At 53.2% G+C, this 20,611-nt stretch overlaps 1 protein-coding gene across 2 annotated transcripts in view; it reads left to right on the forward strand.

The window, feature by feature from the left end:
- TMEM185A (transmembrane protein 185A) overlaps positions 1-13,341 on the forward strand; it is a 32,601-nt gene extending 19,260 nt beyond the window's left edge. For both annotated transcript variants that reach the window (XM_031445704.2, XM_064482740.1), the window contains exons 2-7: positions 34-210; positions 2,359-2,566; positions 7,043-7,126; positions 9,715-9,891; positions 10,437-10,560; positions 11,707-13,341. In XM_031445704.2, coding sequence (XP_031301564.2) covers positions 34-210; positions 2,359-2,566; positions 7,043-7,126; positions 9,715-9,891; positions 10,437-10,560; positions 11,707-11,951 — 1,015 coding nt within the window. In that variant the 3' untranslated portion in view covers positions 11,952-13,341. The remainder of the gene's footprint in view (positions 1-33; positions 211-2,358; positions 2,567-7,042; positions 7,127-9,714; positions 9,892-10,436; positions 10,561-11,706) is intronic.
- Positions 13,342-20,611: the final 7,270 nt, after the last annotated feature.

The raw sequence follows: 20,611 nt of genomic DNA on the forward strand, positions 1-20,611 counted from the left end.
GAATCCTCTTTAATCATTTTCCTTTTCTCCTAGTAAATTCCTCATCTATGCCTGTCTGCTGCTGTTCTCTGTGCTGCTGGCCCTTCGTCTAGATGGCATCATTCAGTGGAGTTACTGGGCTGTCTTTGCTCCAATATGGCTGTGGAAGTTAATGGTCATTGTTGGAGCCTCGGTTGGAACTGGAGTCTGGGCACGAAATCCCCAATATCGGTAATGCTGCTTTATAAGACCTATCTGCTCTCTATCCTGAGGGAGCAGTATCTTGCTTTTCACTTTTGATAAAGTAAGGACTGTTTTCTTTTCTACCTATCTGAGACTTTATAAGAACTGTAATATAGGCAAGTTGAGTTCTATTCTAAGTTTTTAAAGATTAAGTGTTGAAATCCTTTTTTTAAAACAAAAGCACTGTTATTTTAGGTGCTTAGGTTCCTAGCCAGCCTACAAAGGCTTATGTAATCTAAAATGCATCCAAAATACAGAACTGTTACACCGTGCTAGACAAGGATGTATAAAGCAATCCTGTTTGTAGGAGCAGTTCTACACACCACAGTTCCAGCTTTGTTCATCAGGGATATATCCTTCTCCAGTTCAGCCCTGGAACTGGGTCTCCCCTTGTCCCAGTCTCCTACTCCTGGGGTTGGGGATTGTTAATGGTGTGGGGGAGCAGCTTGGCCAGCAAATAGTGAGGTCCCGAGACAGGAAAAGATGAGGCCCAGATGCTGTGAAGGAGAGCAGAGCCTTAGGGGCCGGGCAGAGGTGTACCCTTTACCTTCACCCTGCCCCACACCTTTCTTCTTGGATGCCTTGGCTGGTTCAAGTTCCTGGAGTGGGCTCACTCCAGTGTACAGCCTGATGCTACTGGGGCCCACGAGAGTCTCTCTGCCCTTCCTCGCAAAATCTGAACCTTCAGAAAGGAGAAAGGGGACTTGAAGGCGGGGGGGCTATTCTAAACCATCACCAGGAAGATGAGGAGTGAAGGAATGCCCAGCAGGCAAGTAGAGAGGGAAAAGGGGGACACGTGCAGCTGCTCATGTGAGAAAAGTGTAGAAATTAGGACCATCTCAACTTGTTTAAATCTTGGTTATGAACTTTTAAAAGAAGATTTAGATCGTGTAAAATGTTACCACATATATATCTAAGACTTGAAAATAGCCACACAGAGAGCCTTGGCAGATGGGACATTCATGTGTGGCTTAGATATTTGAAGTTCTTAGATTTTCTTTTTAAGATTACCTGTGTGGCTGCAAATCTTTTCTTTTTTTATGAGCTGTTCTCAGATATCTAATGTTTGCTACTTAAAGAATATAAAGTTAAATAGCTAAAGATTTTCAGTTCCACTAGTTGATATTTAGAAGCTATTTGAACATTTCTGTATTGTTACATTTAAGGGTACTTTCAAGATTCCTTTAAGAGGAGGAATCGTATGTGTGTAGTTGAATGTCCTGAATGTACAGATGTGGTCATTCTAGTGTCAACATTGTCCATTGGAACATTGTTGGGTCCCATAGAAGTAACCACTGACCTCATTTTCTGTGTCCTAAAGTTGAGTGTATTTATCAGCAACATGACACATTATAAATGTTCATCTGTATTTTAAATGGAACATTGTCAGTGTTGCAAACGCATTATTAAGTATTTTCCTGATTAGTGGCCTTATTATTTTTTAATTGCTAAGCTATTGAATCCATGCATTATCCTTCAACGGCTTAAACTGATTTTAAGAACAGTTTTAACTGCTCTTCTTTACCATCTGCAGGTGTTAATTCATCCTAATGGAACAGAAAGGAAAACAAAAAGGCATTCATAATTTTATTTGCATTTTAAAATAGCACCTAACAACAGTTACTATATTTTCTTGAAATATAACCCACACTTGTTTGTAAAGCTATGGTTATTTTTATAATATTGCATGAAATGTGGTTTATATGGCTTTTAATTGAGAGATGAGATCATGAGATTTAAGGGATATTTGTCAGTTTTTAGCAGTAGAAGCAATCAGCTTAAATAACCTCGGAAGTAGTTGGATTTAAAGTTATGAACAAAAGTGTTTATGTGCATGGTGAGGAAATAGTAACTGTGGCTGTTACTCCTGAGAATATCTTTACACAGTTAAAACTTTACATCTGGTGTGGTTGTTAATGTTCATTTCTTGTTATGAAGTAGTTCTTTGACGTTCGAAAGATCGCCTATTAAGGATGAAGGTTAATTTAGCTTTCTACCTGATTTCCCTTCGCCTTTTTGTCAAATTTACAAGTACAGTCCATAGTGCCCACATCAGTTGGCATCGCCCTGGGCTGCCCACTTGTTATGGAGATTTTGAACTGAGGGTGTTCCTCTTCTTCTTCTGTCCCTTTTTAGAGCAGAAGGAGAAACGTGTGTGGAGTTTAAAGCCATGTTGATCGCCGTGGGCATCCACTTGCTGCTGTTGATGTTTGAGGTGCTGGTCTGCGACAGGATCGAGAGAGGGAGCCATTTCTGGCTTCTGGTCTTCATGCCGCTGTTCTTCGTTTCCCCGGTGTCTGTTGCAGCTTGTGTTTGGGGCTTTCGACATGACAGGTCGCTGGAGGTGAGATTTCACATATTTAAGAATGTTTTAAGAAGCCACATCTTTTGGTCAGTTACTATAGTAGACTTCTTGCCCTTTGTTAGGAAGAAGTTGATCACTAACTCTAGATCCTGGTACGTCAGGAAATGAAAGGCGGTGGCAATCGTCATATTTCTCTTTCTTGACATAGAACACTGGTTTTTCACCCAGGCCAGCAGGCTTCTTCCAGCTTCACGTCTTTCCGTGTCTGCCTGGATCAGTCCAGCTTCTCCTGAGAAACAAGCACTAGTACAGATGCAGATGTAGATGCAGACATGCAGATAGATGTACTTACAAGGAGGTTTGTTTAAGGAGCTGGCTCACATGATGTGAGGGCTGGCCAGTCTGAAACCCAGAGGACAGGCTGGTGGGCTGGAGACAGCAGGAGCTGATGCTGTGGTCTTGAGGCAGAATTTCTCCCTCTCCAGGAAACCTGTTTGGGCTCTGAAGGCCTTTTCGCTGATTGGATGAGACCTACACATATTATCGAGGGAAATCTCCTTTACTTAAAATCAGTACGTTTACAGCAATACCTAGATTACTGTCTGCTGAAATCACTGAGCGCTCTAGCCCAGCCAGGTTGACATGTAGAACTAACCGGCACACCACCTCAGAGCCCATGCCCTGGCACTGCATCTGCTCTCAGCTTAGCTTCTGCTGATGTGCCAGTGTGTCTGTTTATTAATTCAGAAATTGTTTATAAAGTATTTACTCTATGCCAAGACCTTTTTGCCTTAAACACAGGACGCTCATGTGAATGAAAAAGCAGTCCTAGCAGCACTAATACAGGAAATGGCAATAATTGCAGAAAACATTTATTGACCACTTGCTGTGTGCCAGGCGTGCGGGCTGGGAACTTCCCATGTAGTCGCATCTTATCAACGATGCGGAACAAGCTGGCAGAGTAGGTGCAGTCACATGCCTGCTTCCCAGAGAGGGTGAGTAATTTGTTCCTGGCCGCTCGTGCAGGGGGGCAGGATTCTGTTGCAGTCAGCCTAACTCTGAAGCCCTATGCAGAGCAGGGTGAAGGAGAACTGGGCACTGTGGATGCTCTGTGTTGAGCCGCGTGGATCATGGGCAGAGGAAGAAGACAGCAGGTGGTTGGAAGGGAGCGTCTGAGCTGGCAGGTGGCAGCTCAGGGTGAGCCATGAGAGGAAGGCGTCTGCAGCGGGAGGGTGGTAGAGCAAGGCGCTGTGGACATCCACGGGAACAGGGCCCCGAGCACCCAGAGCGGTTGCGCCTGGGACAGGGAAGCGATTGCTGGGCCCTGGTGCTGGGAGGCTGTGGCGGGAGAGGACCTCTGAGGGCCCACTCTCACCTCCCCTGTGCTGGCCCGAGCCTTCAGCAGTCTCTGCACCACCCCCTCTGGCTGCTTGCTGGTGGTGGTAAAATTTCATGCAGTTGTGTGATTAGGGGAAAAAGATGTCTAAAAAGACTCCTTGGGGGACAGTAAGGAGAGCAAGGTTGAAAGCACTGAGCTAGACTCTCCTCGCCCCGGTGCACGTCTGCACAGTGCGCTCCCCGCCCCCTGCTCCCCAGGGACTCAGTCCTTTGAGACCTTTGCTTGTCTTGTCCTCCCTCCCGGGGCAGGCCTGTCCTCTCCACCGCTTCCTGTAAGTGCTTGCCCCTGAACTGACCCACTCTCTCCGGTAACTTTGGTCCCTCATTTGAGAGGGAAAACAAAACAATAGCGGCAAACCCCTCTCAGGCCTTTGACTGCTGTGCCTGTCCCTTCCGCTCACGAAAAGGCTCCCGGCAGCGGTGCCACTCTGACCGCATGCTCGCCAGGACCTGGCACTGACGCCCTGTGGCCTCATCCAGCGGGGCCTCTTCGGCCCTCATCTTTTCTGGCCGCTGGCTACTTTGACCAGCCTGGCCACCTCCACCTTCGTTCAGCTCCTTGGCTGGGTTCTCCTTCCTCCATCCACCCCTCACAAGTGGCTGTCTTGTCAGGCGCGCATCTTGGGTGTTCTCTGTCCTCCCTGAGCAATGCTGCCTCCGCTGCGACTTGTGTGCTCTCACTTGCTAAATTCTCATGTCTAAACTCCGGTTTCTACACCAGCTCCAGACTCCTCATCTAACATTACCCGAATCTGTATTCCTTCGATTGGTTAAAGGCACCATTTCCACCCAGTCGTTCTTACCTTTCTACTTTATGCCTCTGTTGCTTTGCATTTTTTTCTATTATCTGAGCAAATGAAGTAAAACCAAGCTTTAAAAATCATTTGCAAAAACTTACATCAGACAAAACCACTGAGATCAAACATTCTTGATACTACCTACTTGGGTCTGTATTTCTCAGTGGGGGGTGGGGTATGCTATTGGCCTTTTGGACAGGAAATGTTTTGTTGAACAGGACTGTCCCATGCATTTCAGGACACTTATCCTTGACCTCCGCCCACTAAACACAAGTGGAGGTGCTCCCCCAAGTCGTCATGACGTGCAGTAGTGCCCCCACACGTTTCCTAGATCCTCCCCAGGCGAGCAGCATTGCCCAGGTCGAAAAGCACTGAGAGAGTTATGTAAATACTGTTGGATAGGGGCTGAGGAGGAGGTTTAAGAAACCTAAAAATTGAAAACTTTGTTTCTTAGAAAGTAAAAGCATATAGAAGGGCTAGGACCATACTGGGCTGAGTTAGGGGAAGATGGCGTTCATATGGTCACACTTTTGGCATTCTGCCTAAGAGAAGAAACAGCGCACCAGGAGTGGAGCTCCCTCTTGGTTCTTGTGTCCCAGGAGGAAGAGGAGTGCCTACATTCGCTAGCGAGCGACTAGGGATAGGCTCAGCCAGAGCCGGGAAGGAGGAGTCAGGGCTTGCCAGGGTGTCCTGTGGAGGTAGGGAAGGGGATGGTCTATTTTCGGGCAGAGGGAATAACACATAAGCCATAGAGGCAGAAGAAAGTCTGTTGTGCTAAGGGGACCAGTGGCTCAGATATGAGCAGAGCACAGTTTTGAAAGATGCAGAGAGTCCCAGAGATGGGAATGTGGTGATGGTTTCACCACTGTAGTAATATGATGGCAACATAAATGTACATAATACCGTTCAACTGTGCACCTGAAGATGGTTAAGATGGTAAGTTTTACGATATGTGTATTTTTCCACAATAAAAAATATGTGTGGGACATAAAGTGGAAAGGAGGCAAAGGCGGGAGTAGGGGAGAAGCGGGGCTGCACAGAGGGATTGGGCCGGGTAAGGGCCAGATTCTCAGTCCTCGAGGCATGTGCCAAGCTGCCCCAGGGCACCGTGCTGAACTCACAAGGGCACCATGGGATACTGGACATTTTCAAGGGGAAAGCAGTGATCCCTGACATCTGTGGGGACACCCTATGAATATGAACTACTAGCTCCAAGCGGTTTACAGTTTCATTATTAGGTCATGCTACATTCTCTTCAATGGTGTCATGGAAGACTCTAGCTTGTTGGCAACTGCTGTGATGAGAAGGTAGTACTGTGCAAAAGTCCATGTGGAGAACAGAGAATGAGGGTGGAAGTGTCTTGAGAAGGGGTGCGGTGCCCAACAGGCATGCCCATCCCACGAGAATTACTTGTCATCATTTAAGAATGAAATACACATAATATTTTTCTTTCAGTTTATTTTTAACTTTTTTTGATGGCTACAGAGGATGTAAATACTAAGTTTAGATTTAATTACTTAAGTCAATGGAATGCTGAGGTATTTCTTTTGGCCCAAAGTCCTCTGAAAGAATTGCTGAGTCACTAAATGCCCTGTGAACTGGGAAGTTTGGGGCAGCTGTGAGCCAGGTCAGATGGCATCCTGTGATTGTCACTCTGTGGGTAGTGGTAAGCCGTTGAAGAGTGGGGAGCACTGGGGCCAGAAGGAAGACAGCCTGGGGGCATTCGGGAGCACAGGGCTCTCAGGACTGGAGGCCGGGAGGCTAGTCAGGGGGCTGTTGGAGTGCTTTGCCAGGGATGGAGTTGGTATTGAGGAGGGCCTGAGTTTTTGTGCTTCTGGGCAGGATCAGTGGAATGGTGGGTTAAAGGTGCAGTAAAGAATCCATAGTGCGTGTCTTGATGTGATGGGTCCTCGAGGAGCCAGAAAGGAAGGGGTGGGATGCAAGGCTGAGTCCCAGGTACAAGAAGAAGGCAGTACAGGGATGATTAGGAACAGAGGTGTTTGTGGGTAGGGGCAGGAATGAAGCTTGGGGAGGCCCCCATAAATTGCCTCTATACACATGGCAAGCCTAGAAACAAGGTCATTGCCTGGGCGAGTGTCAAGGGCCGGGAGCCACTGTGCGTAGGGGATGGGGCAGAAGGCTGGGGCAGGTTTCCCCTTGGCATAGCTCTGCTGCTGCTGAAAACCAGGAGGTCCCAAGTGTAACATAATAAAAGTTCACTGCATTATGATTTGCATTGCCTCTTAGCGTGTTAACCAAATAATTGTGGTATTGAATATAGCTGTTACTTTGTTTAACTGATTGTTCTCTTTATTTTTAGTTAGAAATCCTGTGTTCTGTCAACATTCTCCAGTTTATATTCATTGCCTTAAGACTGGACAAGATCATCCACTGGCCCTGGCTTGTATGTAACTTTTAAATCCTTAAATAAACTTTTCTTTTTTTATTGTAAAAGCTATCCATGTTCATTGTAGCAATCTTGGGAAAGACAGACAGGCGTAGGTAATAGAATAATAATGACCCATAATCCGCTGGGAGGTGACATGGTTATAGTGGTTTTGTTTTCCTTGTTTGGGGTTTATTGTTTCATAAAGATAATTGATATACTGCATATATAATTTGATATCCTGCTTTTTTGTTCTAATGTATCATAAGCATTTTTCCATGTCAGTAAAAGGTCTTTATAAACATAACCTTTAAAGTTTGATACAGAATATTCTTTAAATGCATTTACCCTCATTTCTGAATATTGAAGTTGGTACCAGTGTTTTAAACAATTATAAATCATGCTGCAGCATATATTTTTTTTGCATAAAAATCTTTGCCTTTTTTCCATTGTTTTCTTAGGAAAGACTCCAGAAACAGTATTACAAGGCCAGAGGGTGGTAAATTTTTGGGATTTTGAAATACAAACCACACCACCAACTTGCTTTTCAGAGAAGCTGTGCCAGTTTCCACTCCTGCCATGGGTGAAGTCTGAGTCATGCTAGTGACCTCTGGCTTCTGTTAGTGGGTGTTGGGTTAAGATAGGTTGTGCACAGAGAGGTGGAAGCGTGGATGGAGATACAGACGTACAGATAGAGACGCAGCCGGCTGCAGATGACAGGGTGCTGTGTGGTTTCAACTAGTAATGCACAGAAGAAGGTAGGAGAGTCACAGTGCCTCTGGGAGGTGAGGTCGTGCCAAGGTTTGCCCATTCCAGCCCCGGCTTGATGTGCACTTTTGCATACAAGACATTTTTCCAGCCCCAGTTCTGTGCAGGTCCCCACAGATGAAGCAGTCTGACTGCACGTTTCCCGCAATGATCAAGAGGGACCACGCGAGGCCATTGTGGGCACTAACATCCCACCCACCATGGCTGTGCTGCTAAATGAGTTTGATCACAGGAGTGCTTTGTGACACCAACAACATAGTCTGTAAAAGAAGCTCAAAATTAAGATGAAATTAATGAAAAGACAGGCCACAGACTAGGAGAAAACGTTCACAAAGCACATGTCTGACCAAGGACATGTATCCAACACAGCTAAAGAACTCTTGAAACTAAAAACTAGACAGCCTAGTTTCAAAATTGACAAAAGACTTGAAAAGATTCTTTACAAAGAAGATAAACATACGGTGAACAAGCACTTGAAAAGGAAATCATTACCCATTAAGGAAAAGCAAATAAAAACCAGGATGAGGTACCACAACACACTCATCAAAATGGCAAAGATGAAAACCACAATACCAAGTGCTGGGGTGGACGTGAGGGACTGGGATGCGTGCCCATCACTGGTGGAAATGCCAGATGGCTCTGGAAAATGGTTTGGCAATTTCTTATAAAGTTAAACATGGAGTTTTACCATATGACTTAGCAGTGCCAATCCTGGCTGTTTCCCGCAGAGAAATGAAAGCATACAGCCACACGAGAAGCTGGGCACAAATGTCTATAGCAACTTTATTTGTGGTAGCCAAAAGTGGGAAGGCACCCAGATCTCCTTTCAAGGGTGACTGGATGAAGAGGCCAGGGTGCATCCACTAGTGGATCACCACTTGGCAAGAAAAAGAAATGACCTGTTGATATGTGGAACAACCTGGGTGAAGCTCAAAGATATGCTACTAATTAGAAGAAGGCTGTCTCAGAAGGTGACATGCTGTATGTCCATGTACGTCAGGGTCTTGCAGTGATAGAGGACAGATCAGTGGCGGCCACGGGGTACAGGTGGGGTGAGAGAGTGACACAGTGATGCAGAACACAAGGGAGTCTTGCAGGGTGAAGGAGCTGTCCCGGGTCCTGCCTGAGGCTTCGCAGATCTATGTGTGCATGCATGAAAAGTCATAGAACTGGACACCAAGAGAAAACGGTTTTACTGTTTCATAACCCAAGACCAAGGGACAATAGATGTATCCCAGAGGCTGTGCAGGAAGGAGAAAAGATCACATGGGGGGGCCTGGTGAGGCCCTCCAGGACTCATCCTGAAAGGGGGCTTGTGTTGGAGTGAAACAAAGTCTTTCTGGTCTGACAGCAACAGACACAGAACCTGCCCAGGCAAAGTGGCCAGGACCAAGTCATGGAACCCTCCTGGCATCCGTGTGCATTAGCCAAGGGCCCGGGCCCCCCAGGCAGCTTGAGTTTGTAGGGAGCACGTCCCCCAGTCCTTGGCCAAATACCCCTGGCAGGGTGCAATATCAGTGAGGAGCGTATGTCCAGGTGATCTGGGGCGTGTGTGCGCAGGGTAGCGAAGGGAGGGGAGGCTGGTAGAGCCTGCTGCAGGCTGAGTGAGCTCAGACCTTTGGAAGAGCAGCTTCAAGGCCCTTCAGCCCGAGAGCAAACCAGGACAAGCACTTCCCAGGCGGGTGGCAGGTCCCACAGTGAACACTGTGTCCTCTTACCCGCGTGGCCTCACTCGTGCCTGGCACCATCTTCACTGCAGAGATCCAGTGAGGAGTTGGCTCTGCCTCCCCAGATGCTGCTGGGCAAAAACTCTAAAGCCCTTTCTCTCCTTCCCTCAGGTTGTGTGTGTACCCCTGTGGATTCTCATGTCCTTTCTGTGCCTGGTGGTCCTCTATTACATCGTGTGGTCCGTCCTGTTCCTGCGCTCCATGGACGTGATCGCAGAGCAGCGAAGGACACACATAACGATGGCGCTGAGCTGGATGACTATCGTTGTGCCGCTCCTTACTTTTGAGGTAAGCTTTCGGCAGAACTTTTCAGGCCCTGCAGCCCCCGCCGCCCTGCGACAGCACCATTCGTAGCTGTAAGGGCAGCCCACTGGCCCAGAAGGCAGTCAGAGTGGCCTTTCTTTGGGGGCCTAGGGGCTGGCGGTGAGAAGCATTCCTTTCTAGCCATGATGCATCTGAATGTATGGATTTGTCTGTGAGAGAGAGAGGTGGGGTGGGGAGAGAGAGAGAGAGAGATGGATGTTGTCTTTTTGTATTCAAGTCCTGTGGAGAATTCTGGCGCGGCCACTGTTGACTCCTCAGAAAAATCACCAAGAAGAGTTTCCCATTACAGTCCTGCTGTTGGAAATGTTCTAGGTGGATGGGTTTTATTATTCCTGAGGAGAGAGAAGGAAGCTCATGCCGTCCTCTCCCCAGGGCTGGGCTTTCTGCAGTCTCCTGTGGTGCTGGCTTCCCCCTTAGGAGAGCTGACTAGGGAGGGGCGGTCTGGCTGCAGACAGTGTCTACTTTCAGATGCTCCATCAACAGAACCTTGACTGTTTCTCTTTCTTTAGATCCTGCTGGTCCACAAACTGGACGGCCACAATGCATTCTCCTGTATCCCGATATTTGTTCCCCTTTGGCTTTCTTTGATCACTCTGATGGCGACCACATTTGGACAGAAAGGCGGAAACCACTGTATGTACTCAGCATTCCAGAAGTCCTTGAACACTGTGTGTGCGTGCGTGCATGTACGCGCATGTATGGCTGTGTGCCTCTGTGTGTGTGTGTGTGTGTGTGTGTGTGTGTGTGTATGTGTGTATAGGTGGCCCTACTCTACGAAAAGAGAGCCTAAGGGCCCCAGTTGAGGAGTCTGCATGGACAAGTGAGGGCTGAGGAGGGTCTGGAATCTTCCAGGGGAAGGGCATTGTGTCAGCCTTGCTGTTGCTGTGCTGCACCATGGCCGCCCCAGCCGTGCGCTCTGCAACTTGAGGCAGGATAGATGGTGGCAGGCAGCCTTGCTGAGCTCCGTCCCCTCTGCTGCACCATGACAATCAAGATACCTTCTTCCCAGGGCCCCCTGAGGATTAGAGGAAACTACACCCCACCGACCAAACCCCGGGAGTCCTCCTGGGGTCTGTTTCCTCCTCGCTCTCCCCGGTGTCATTCCAGACGTCACCGAGTCTGTCAGTGGCGCCTGGCTCGCTCGCTCTTCCTCACCGCCTGCATGCTGTGACAGCCAGTTTTGAAGTGCTCTGATGAGGGTCCCTTCCTCACTAGACTTTTAGCTCCTTTGCACGTAGCCCCAGATCACACCCTTCAAGAAACTAATGCAACAGGGGGGTGCCCCAGGAGAGCCACCACTGAGCTGATGGCTTAGTGCTGCACAGACAGGAAGAGTGGGCCTTAGAGAAGTAGCTTTGAGGTGGCCTCCTGAGCTCAGGCCGCCTCCTGGCTTGGACCAACACCTGCCTGCTATCTTCCTGGATTCCAGAGGGTGAGAGAAAATCCTTTTCTTGGATGCCATTCTTTGTTATACATGAGTTTCTCCTGGGAGGAAGATTGGAGGATGTCAGCACGGTCTAGGCGCCACCGGTATTTGAGACTCCCCAGAACGGTAGTTCCCAAACTGGAGGACCCATCAGAATCCCCAGGAGGGCCTGTACAAGTGATTGCCCACCCCACCCATGGTTTCTGATTCAGGTGGTCTGGGCCAGGCTCCATTCCTAAGACATCAGGATAAAGCATTGCATTCTATAAGTAAAACTCCTCATTCAGGAAAGAACAATAGCCCAAAATTCAGTGGATGCTATTGTTTGAGAAAGTACATTTCTTCTTTTTCAGGGTGGTTTGGTATTCGTAAGGATTTCTGTCAGTTTCTGCTTGAAATCTTCCCATTTTTGAGAGAATACGGAAACATTTCCTATGACCTCCATCATGAAGATAACGAGGAAACTGAAGAGACGCCAGTTCCAGAACCTCCTAAGATTGCACCTATGTTTCGAAAGAAGACCAGAGTGGTTATCACCCAGAGCCCTGGGAAGTATGTCCTCCCACCTCCCAAATTAAATATTGAGATGCCAGATTAGATACCACTTCCTGGGACAGACGGAAGTGGACCTGGACCTGCGCTGTCTTCTACCTGCCTCTGCCTCTCTGTTCACCCCACCCAGAACTGGAGCTGGAGCTGGGTCTCCGGGTACTTCCATCTCATGCCTTGTTTGCACTCAATGCCTACCAGTGACTCAGCGCGGCGGGATGCACAGGGCGCAGGTGACTGGAACACGCAGGGCGGTGTGGGGAGGGTGTCCGGGATGCAGATGTGGTGGAGGGAGTGTGTGTGCTGGGGAGAAAGCGATTTCCCTGGGCAGGTACCTGAGGAGATGGCTTGGGAGAAGGAAGGTCTACATGGCTAGTTTGCAAAGTGTGACAATTCCCATCAAAAGTGTTATTCCAAAATGTATTTTTAAGCCAGGCCGGCCTCGCCACGTGGCTCAGATGCTGCTGTTGTGGCGCAGTCGGTGGGAACGGTAAACCCGCCTCCCACAGCGCGTGCGTGCCCGCGCCCCCCTTCCCGCCGTGTTCCTGCCATGGAAGTAGTCTCTCACTGGGCATGCCGACAGCAGTTTTTAATGATCCCATTGGTGAGCCCTTTCTAATGGAGTGACTCCGTGCCTGTATAGTATTTATACAAATATTTTAGCATTGTAATATACCGTGGTAAATCCTAGTTCTGTACAGTATATTCTGTTAAAGTATTTTTTTACAAGCTTGTACTGGAGACATACACGTTCTGTTGCAGAAGTAGAAGCCAGTGACACCCCTGTTCCGCCCATTGGGGTACCACCCCTTAATGGGACATTGCCATCTCCCCTTCAGCTTCTCCACATACGTAGTAGCAGTGACTGCTGGAACCGCCACAATAAGCAAGAAATGGTTTGTGCTTTTCTAACATTCTGCGAATATTCGCTGCAGAAAACTAAAGCACGGCTGGAAGCTGGCATGCTGCAGAAAGTGGCCGAGACTGGGAGCAGCTAGCCGAGGGTGTACAGTGGGATCTGGGGCTTATGTCTGCCCCTAGCAAGGATGCTTCCACGCTTTTAACTAGAGGTACCATCGCTCCAAGAGCTGGTGGTACAGCCATGAGCCAGAGGGGAAGAAGGCAGAGCCTGGAGGATCAGAGCTTTCTGCCGGGGAACAAGTAGGCCGTTTTGTAAAAGAGGGTAAAGGGGGCACTGACACTGTCATCCAAGAGTGGAGTGGAGGGTGGAAGTGGGCGGCCGCTACCTTGTCTACACTGGGCTCCGCGGCCCTGCACCGCGTGCACGGCCCCACCCGAGGCCCGCCGTGGCACGCCTGTTCTGGCTGGAGGGGACATTGGGAATGGTGTAGCCTTTCCTGCTTGGTGTGTAACAAATGTACTCAACCCACTCTTTTCGCTCCCTTTAGCTGCTCAATAAACTGCTTCCTCATTTTCTACGTGCACTCTGCAGGTCTTGTTTTAGATTCGGTCCAGGACACTGGAATTTGTCTCAGCCAGCACAAAAAGGAACTCTGGCTGCCACCAGAAACGGGCATGGGGGTGGGTGAGCATCTCCCAGGAGCCTTCTGGTGCAGCCTGGCATGAGGCATGACGGGGAAAGAGGAGGAGCCAGGGCGATTCTGTGGGCTGGGGGCACCCTATGCAATCCTTACAGCTTAGGAGACGCCCAACAGTGATGTTGGGTTCCCAGACAGTCTGAAACCAGTCTCAGCTGCTCAGGGGTCCTGGGGCATTGCCTGGTCATGTCGGCGCTGACTACTGCTCATGTCTACGTAAAAGCAAGTGATTTCTTTTTGGGGGAGGGAGGGTGAAGTAATTAGGTTAATCACCCAATCAGTCGATCAATTAATTAACAGAGGTACCGCAACTGAACCCAGGAGGTCGGGCATGATAAACACCCACTCTACCACTGAGCTAGATCTTCTCCCTCAGGGTTCGGTGTCTGTCTAGCTCGCCCTAGTTGCCTCCAGACACACTTAACTCGGGGGGCATTTCAGCCCATGGTTTGCAGCAGTCGACAAGGAGGCCCACCTACTGCTGCTGATGATTTCCTGCAGGGGCCCGAGGGCCACCGAGGGAAAGCCCCTTAGATTTCAGACTCGCCGTGAGACGCAACGCCTGTCTCCATAAGCGCAGTAGCTATGAGTTAAGTGTCGGGTACCTTGCCACCTGCCCTACATCCCTCTGGGTCCTCAGGACCCCCTCATGCAGGTACTCCTACATTATCTGCGTGAGGAGGTGGAGCTCAGGGACCAGCGCCGCCATCTCCTGGCCGAGCCCTCACCCTCACCCAGTGGATTGGGCACCTGGGCCCTGGGCTGGCCATACTGCAAGTTTGGAGACATTTCTGCTTCAAGGAAATGTCTGGAAGATCCTTGAGCCCCAAGCCCAGAATGGAGTGGCGGGTGTGGGTGCAGGTGGCTGCGCACATGGGGACAGCGTCCCAGAGGCCGCCTCTTCCCGATTCCCCAGCACCAGGCCCCAGAGCGGGACGGCAGCGCTCACAGCCTGGGCACAAACAGGGACGGGGGTCGCCGCGGACGTCGGTCAGGGGACAGTGAGCCACACTGCGTGTGAGGCCGAGGACGACCAGCCGGGCCCGGCGCGCCTGGGGAGACACGGCACGCAGAGCGGGTGGGCCTGGGGGTGGACACGTGTGGGCCGACGAGTGGCGGCGGCCTGTCCTCCCCAGTCCCCGGGAGCTAAGCCATCTCCTGAGCAGTGACTTCTGCGGACCGACCCAGGGCGTGCAGGAGGGTCTCCCAGGAGGACTGGCTGCCCTGGCCCGTGACGGTGCTGAAAGGACACTGTGGCTGCGCCCTTGACCGAGGAGCCCCGTCCCAGACTTTGCCTGGCACATGAAAGCATCGGTGTCGCTCAGGCCCTCGAGGCCAGTGCACTCGGAGGGGGAGCTCTGACCTCCTCGGTCACACGTCCGCCCAGGCACGTCTGCCTGGGCCGAGACTCCGGGACAAGGAGGCCGTGCCCGATTTGCACCCGGCGCTTGGCCTGTCACTCCCCACCCGTGAACGTGGCATCCGGCCTGCTGTGATGACCGTGGGCGGAGCAACATGCTGACACGCTTAGGGGTCACGTGTGGGGCTTGCCCTTTATTAGGTCACTTGCCGGCGGTGCTGTGATGTCACCCCCCAGCAGCCGGACCCCCTTTGTGATGTGCCCAGCGGCACTGAGAGGGCAGGGCGCTGCTGGCCGGGCTGCAGCCTGACGTTTACAGGAAGCGAGGCCGCGCCACCTCTCCACATGGCTACAGACGAGGAGGACCGGGCACCCGGCTTCGGGATGGTGCCGCTTCCTCCAGAAACAGGGGCTCCGGCCACCAGCTCAGAGGACGGCCCTCCCCCGGCCGGCCCCGACGTCGTCCCGACCCAGCCCGTGCCAGCCGGGCACCCCGACTTCGGGCTGCTGCTGGAAGGAACCGCTTGCCCGGCTTCGAGGGAAGAGCCTTCGATCAAGAGGCCGCGCACCTCCAGTCATGGCCCGCCTGGGGAAGAGGGCCACCTCGGCTGCCTCCCCTTCCTCAAGAAGCTCTGGAAAACCGTCCACAGCAGTCAGTTTCCTCAGTCTGGTGGGACGAAGGGGGGAGTTGCGTCGGCATCAACGAGAAGCTGTTTCAACAGGAGATTCTGGAGCGGGAAGGCCCAGGGAAGGTGTTCCAGACAGACTGCATGAAGAGTTCCGTCCGCCAGCTTGACCGCTGTGGGTTCGGCAGAATGCGTCAGGACAGGCACACGGCCGTCTGCCTGAGCAACGTCTTCTCGGAGGAGAGACCCGGCTACGTCCTCAGCAAAGTAAGGGGCGGGCTGGGAGGCAACCCTCTCGAGGGGCTGAGCCCCTGGGCTCTGCGGGGATGGGGTCGGGGGGATGTCCCTCCAGGGCAGCCCCGGGCTGCGCCAGGTGAGTGGGGGGGGGGGGTTCGTTACCAGGAGACGATCCTTGGAGGAGGTCCTGAGAGTTCCCATCACAAGGAAGTCACCTCTTTTCCTCTCCTTTTAACGTTCCCTGCGTCTGTCTGAGGTGAGGGATGGGAACTAGACTTCACCACACACGGAAGTCAAGTCGCTGTCCCGAACACCCGAAGCCTACAGGGCTGCCCCGCACGTGCATGTCAGTCACACTGGGAAAGGATGACACTGTGGAATCGCTGTTCCTTCATACCCTCCTGCTCGGGGACGCGTGGCCCTGGTGGGGTTTGTGTGCACCTGTGACTCCCTCGGCTCCAGGCCAGCACTTCAGTGGGGGGACAGGTCCTTGCCCTGGAAGCAGAAGTGTCCCCGGTCTTGTCATGGGGAGTGCTGGCCCCAGAGCACTTTTCCAAGCCTGTGGAAAGTCAGGTGGCACGAGCCGCGTGCTTCCCCAGGTCAGCGGGCCCCTGGCGGCCAAGAGGCAGTGACTCCCAGCCGGGGGCCGAGTCTGTCGCCACCTGACAGACACTTCCTTATAAAGCCACCAAACCTTCTTGGCTCCCGTCTGCAGACCCCAAGTCCCCTTTCCTCGGCCTTGTACGTGTCCTAATTAATTGGCCATTTTAGTCCTTTTCCAAGGGCGAAAGCGATGGTGAGTGGCCAGTCTGGAGGATGGAAAAGCTGGTGCAGAGCGTCCTGTTGGGACTGGGACCTGCCTTCTCCACAGGGGCCTGGGGATGGCGGGGGGAGGGCGCACAGGGGCCGAGCCAGGCGGTCTCTACTGGTTGTGATCAACTCCCGGGTGACGCAGAGTTTGTATTTCTCTCTAAACTGTGAACCTCAGTTACAGTTCTACTGCAGTCCCTTGTTTAAGAGAGACTGCCCGCATCTCCCCCTGAGGATGAAGAGGAGAGTGGGCGTGAAACCTGCATCCCGGCAGATGGACGGCAGGCCGGCAGCCCCGGGCTTTCCACCCGACCCCACCACGGCCGAGCCGCAGGACGACCTGCCACCCGGTCCTGAGGACAACCAGGAGACCCTGAGCACCCGAGAGCTCGACAGTGCCACCGGCCCAGCCGCGAGGGACTCGCCCCCTCCGGCCCCTGAGGGAACGGCAGCCCATCCAACCAAGAAGGTATCCCGAAGCCGCACTAGACCCGACGGCCACCGGGCAGCCCGAGGGCGCACAGGCTCCCGTTACGCTCGTGCCTGTCCTGGCAGAGGTGGCCCTGCCAGCCGAGCTCCCCTGGGGCTGCTTCACCTGGCCCCCCACCCAGAAGACTTCTTACAGGCCGGTGCTGGGCCTGGCCGCCGGGCACCCCCAGTTCCTCTGCGTGCCCCCCGCGCACCTTCCGGTGGCTGCCGTGCTGCCTCTGTGCGCCCCCTGGACGCCCGTCCTGACTCCCGGCCCTGCCGCCGCCCTGACCGTGACCCCTCATCCCCCGAGCCCCTTTTCCACTGCCGCCCTGGCTGCCGCTGTTTCCCGGAGTCCCTGCCGCCTCCGGGCGGGCCCCCAGACAACCGGGACGGTAGCGACTAGACAAACAGAGGCGGACGCCTGCTCAGAACACGTGCAGGGCAGTAAAGAGAATCAGAACATGAGCGATTCTGTCCTGAGCAAAAGTGCTCATCGCCTCTGTCCTGGGTCTGTCTGAGCCCAGGAGTTGCCCTCACATGCCTTTGCTTGTCGGTATCATCGCAGGTAACACCCAGCCGCGACCCAGCGTGGGCACCTGGGAGACACGCGGTGAAGCCCCTCAGACGTTCTGCCTCCGCTCATTAAAACAGACCCTTAAAGGGCTCGACAGGTACAACGACCTGGCCAGGGCAGCCCCACAATCACAGGGACAGTTCTCCCAGTCCTCCAGACACGTCTTCCCGTCGTGCCGCCACCTGGCTCTAGCAGGCTGTCCACTCGACAGGTGAGAAAAGGCCAGGTCTCCCCTTGTCAGAGGCCTAAAACGTGCCCTCTCTGTCCTCAGACACGCAGGTGTGGAGGTGGCGGCCCTGAAGGTGCTGGCTGGGGTCTGGACAGCAACACTGAGATTTGGCTCTTCCTGCAGGTCCTGGATCTGGTGACATTCTCTTGTTTCCTCTTTTCCTTGCCTTTTTGAGCTAAACACTTCCAAGGTGTCATGTTTCAACACCCTCTGGTCCCTGGGGTGTCCAGCTTATAGTGCGTGTTCCTGTGGACGGGCCTCTTTAAAAGGAGTGTTTGTCCTAACGAGCATAGGAAATGGCCCTCGGCGGGCTTGCGGCAGAGATAAGAGTGCCGAGATCCGGGGAGGAGACGGCTAAACGCCAATCCAGCAGAACCAAAAGGCTCGGCTCCCCCTTATGTTCAGCGTGACAGCAGGTAGAGGAGGCCCCGAGAAGGGGACCCCGCAGGGGAGGACAGGAGCACGGGGGACCCCAGTCCTGCCGCTCTGCGGTGACTCCCGTCCCAGCCTGCTCGTGTGCAAACCCACCTCCCAGATGGACTCACGTCCCTTTTCTAGGGGGCCTTGATTTGGCAGCGCCTTAACTTTGAAGTAGCACGTTTCTTCCCTCTGCGTCTCGGACTTCCGGTGCCTCCTTTCGTGAATCACACGGAGATGCTGCTGTTTAAAAACCGCTTTCCCATAAACCTCAACCCAGGTGGAACGTGCTCACGCGTCAATCTAGAGAGAAGGGGCAGATGTGTGCAACGTAGTATCAAGTTGTCTGCTTCTCAAAAAGGGCGCGGTCTTACTTGCACAGTCTAGGCCGCCTGACGGCCGCAAGGAACCGGTTCCGTGCTCCACTCCTACCACTTAGCCCTTTCCGGATTTGGAGCCCGGTATCTGAGGACTGACCTCGCGTCCTCCTGGGCTGGGGCAGAGGCAGCGTCCCAAGCCCAGCCAGGAGGGAAGTGAGTGTGAAAGGCCGCCCGCTGGGGCTGGCCCGGGACAGCACAACAGCGTCTCGAGGACCCCTCGTGCTGGGGCCACCCGAGGAGAGGCCAGGTGGGTCCAGAGCCCTCCCTGGGTGTTCCTTCTGCTTCCAGGGCGTCCCAGGTGACAGTGTTTAGGAGAGTGACAATGGATTCAAGCAGAAAAGGTGGCACACACAGGGCTGCCTCCCAAGTGCCCCAGACGATGTAAGTGTGACATTGGTTCCCTAGAGGGGCAGAACCACGGGAGTTTGGCGGTGGATGGCAGACTGACTTCCCACAAGCTTTGCCCAAGCCTCCTTCAGCCCAGGGGCCAGCTCGGGTCCTCAGTGGGCCCCCCATCTCCCTAGGTTCCCGTTCTCTGACCCTTTGAAGCATGATGCCCTGAGCAGGCTGGGACGGGAGTCACCCTGAGAAGGTGCCCATGACCAGACGGGCGGGGTGGAGGGAGGGAGGAGGGGTGGGACCGTTCACCCGCCGAAAGACCAGGCCCGGGAAAGAGGCACTGTCATCGCCTGTCCTGTCTTGTCTGCCGTGGGGACGTGCACCCCTCCCTGCCTGGGGGCCCTGTAGGGCTCGGGGATGGCTGTCTTCACCGTCACTGGCATCGTCGCCACGAGAGACAGGGACACACGATGCCATAGAGACCAGCCAGGTACTCTGGGTCATGACCCCCAGGATGGGTACGGGCTGACAGTAGTTATATGACAGAGGAGAAAGCAGCGAGTCAGGAGAGAGCTTTCTTAGAGAAGCACCCAGAGCAGGAATCCTGTTCCCCAGGAAAGCCTTACGGACCCCCGCATGAGTCCCCAAGAAGACTGGTTCTCACTCAGGGCGACCCCTCACACCAGGGCGATGCCCCTCCTGGGGACACGTGGCAAAGTCTGGAGATATTTCTGTGTCCCAACTGGGGAGTGGGGGTCTACTGACACGGGTGGGCAGAAACCAGGGACCAGGCTTAACAGCCTGCAGTGCCCAGGACAGCCCCCCAGCCCCTCCATCCAACCAAGGACAAAGCCTGCAGAGCCGCTGTGCAAGGGCCCCACGCCCTCAGCTCTCCGCCTGCTTCCTCAGCCTCGTCCACTAGGTACCTTTCCCGAGGCCTTAACTTTCAAGGCAGGACGGGGAGGAAAGAGTTCCTCACCCCTCCCCCAACATGAAGTAGGATGGAAATGTTGGGTTCAAGTGAGGACGGTTCTGGTGACAACGTGGTAAGTTCAGGTAACCGTGGTGACGGAATCCACGTCCCTGTTGGGAACTTTATTTCAGGCAGGTATCTGGGCTCTTAAATGCAGGATGGCAGTATCAAGACGTTTGCAAGGCCCATCAGGAGTCACGAAACACAAAACTGCAGGCGGCAAGGAGACATTCGTTTCTTTGTTCTTTGCTGAATTTCTTAAACTCTTGAAACCCTCAATTCTTAGATTCTCAGCAGAACTTAAAGAGCGAGTTTGCGGTAAGACGGTGTCGGGCGTTTGGGCCGGTCCGGGCTGAGCCCCTGCTGACTGAGCTGGCGGGGCCTCGGGGAGCGAGCGCTCTGGGGGAGGAAGTCCTGTGGGCCCAGGGCGACCCTTCCTGACAGCCGGCCCTGACAGGAGTCAAGCTCTGCAAGGTGAGGCGGGCTGGCGGCCACGGCCCTAGTGTTGTCCCCACCCCGACACAGCAAGCTGGACCACTGGCTGGGCGACAAGGTCCAGAGATGGGCGGGCCGGACAGAACCTCAGACCCGGGCAGGGAGGGGGCCCCACGTCACCAGGGACAGATCTCCCAGAGGTCGGGGCCAAGGTATCCCCTGGGGCCTGTGCAAAGCCTTAAGGGATGAGCCCCTGTCGTTCCCCCACCCAGCAGGCCTGGGGACGTCCCATGGGCGCT

Source organism: Camelus dromedarius, chromosome X, assembly GCF_036321535.1.
Source record: "Camelus dromedarius isolate mCamDro1 chromosome X, mCamDro1.pat, whole genome shotgun sequence".
Taxonomy (NCBI): Eukaryota; Metazoa; Chordata; class Mammalia; order Artiodactyla; family Camelidae; genus Camelus; species Camelus dromedarius.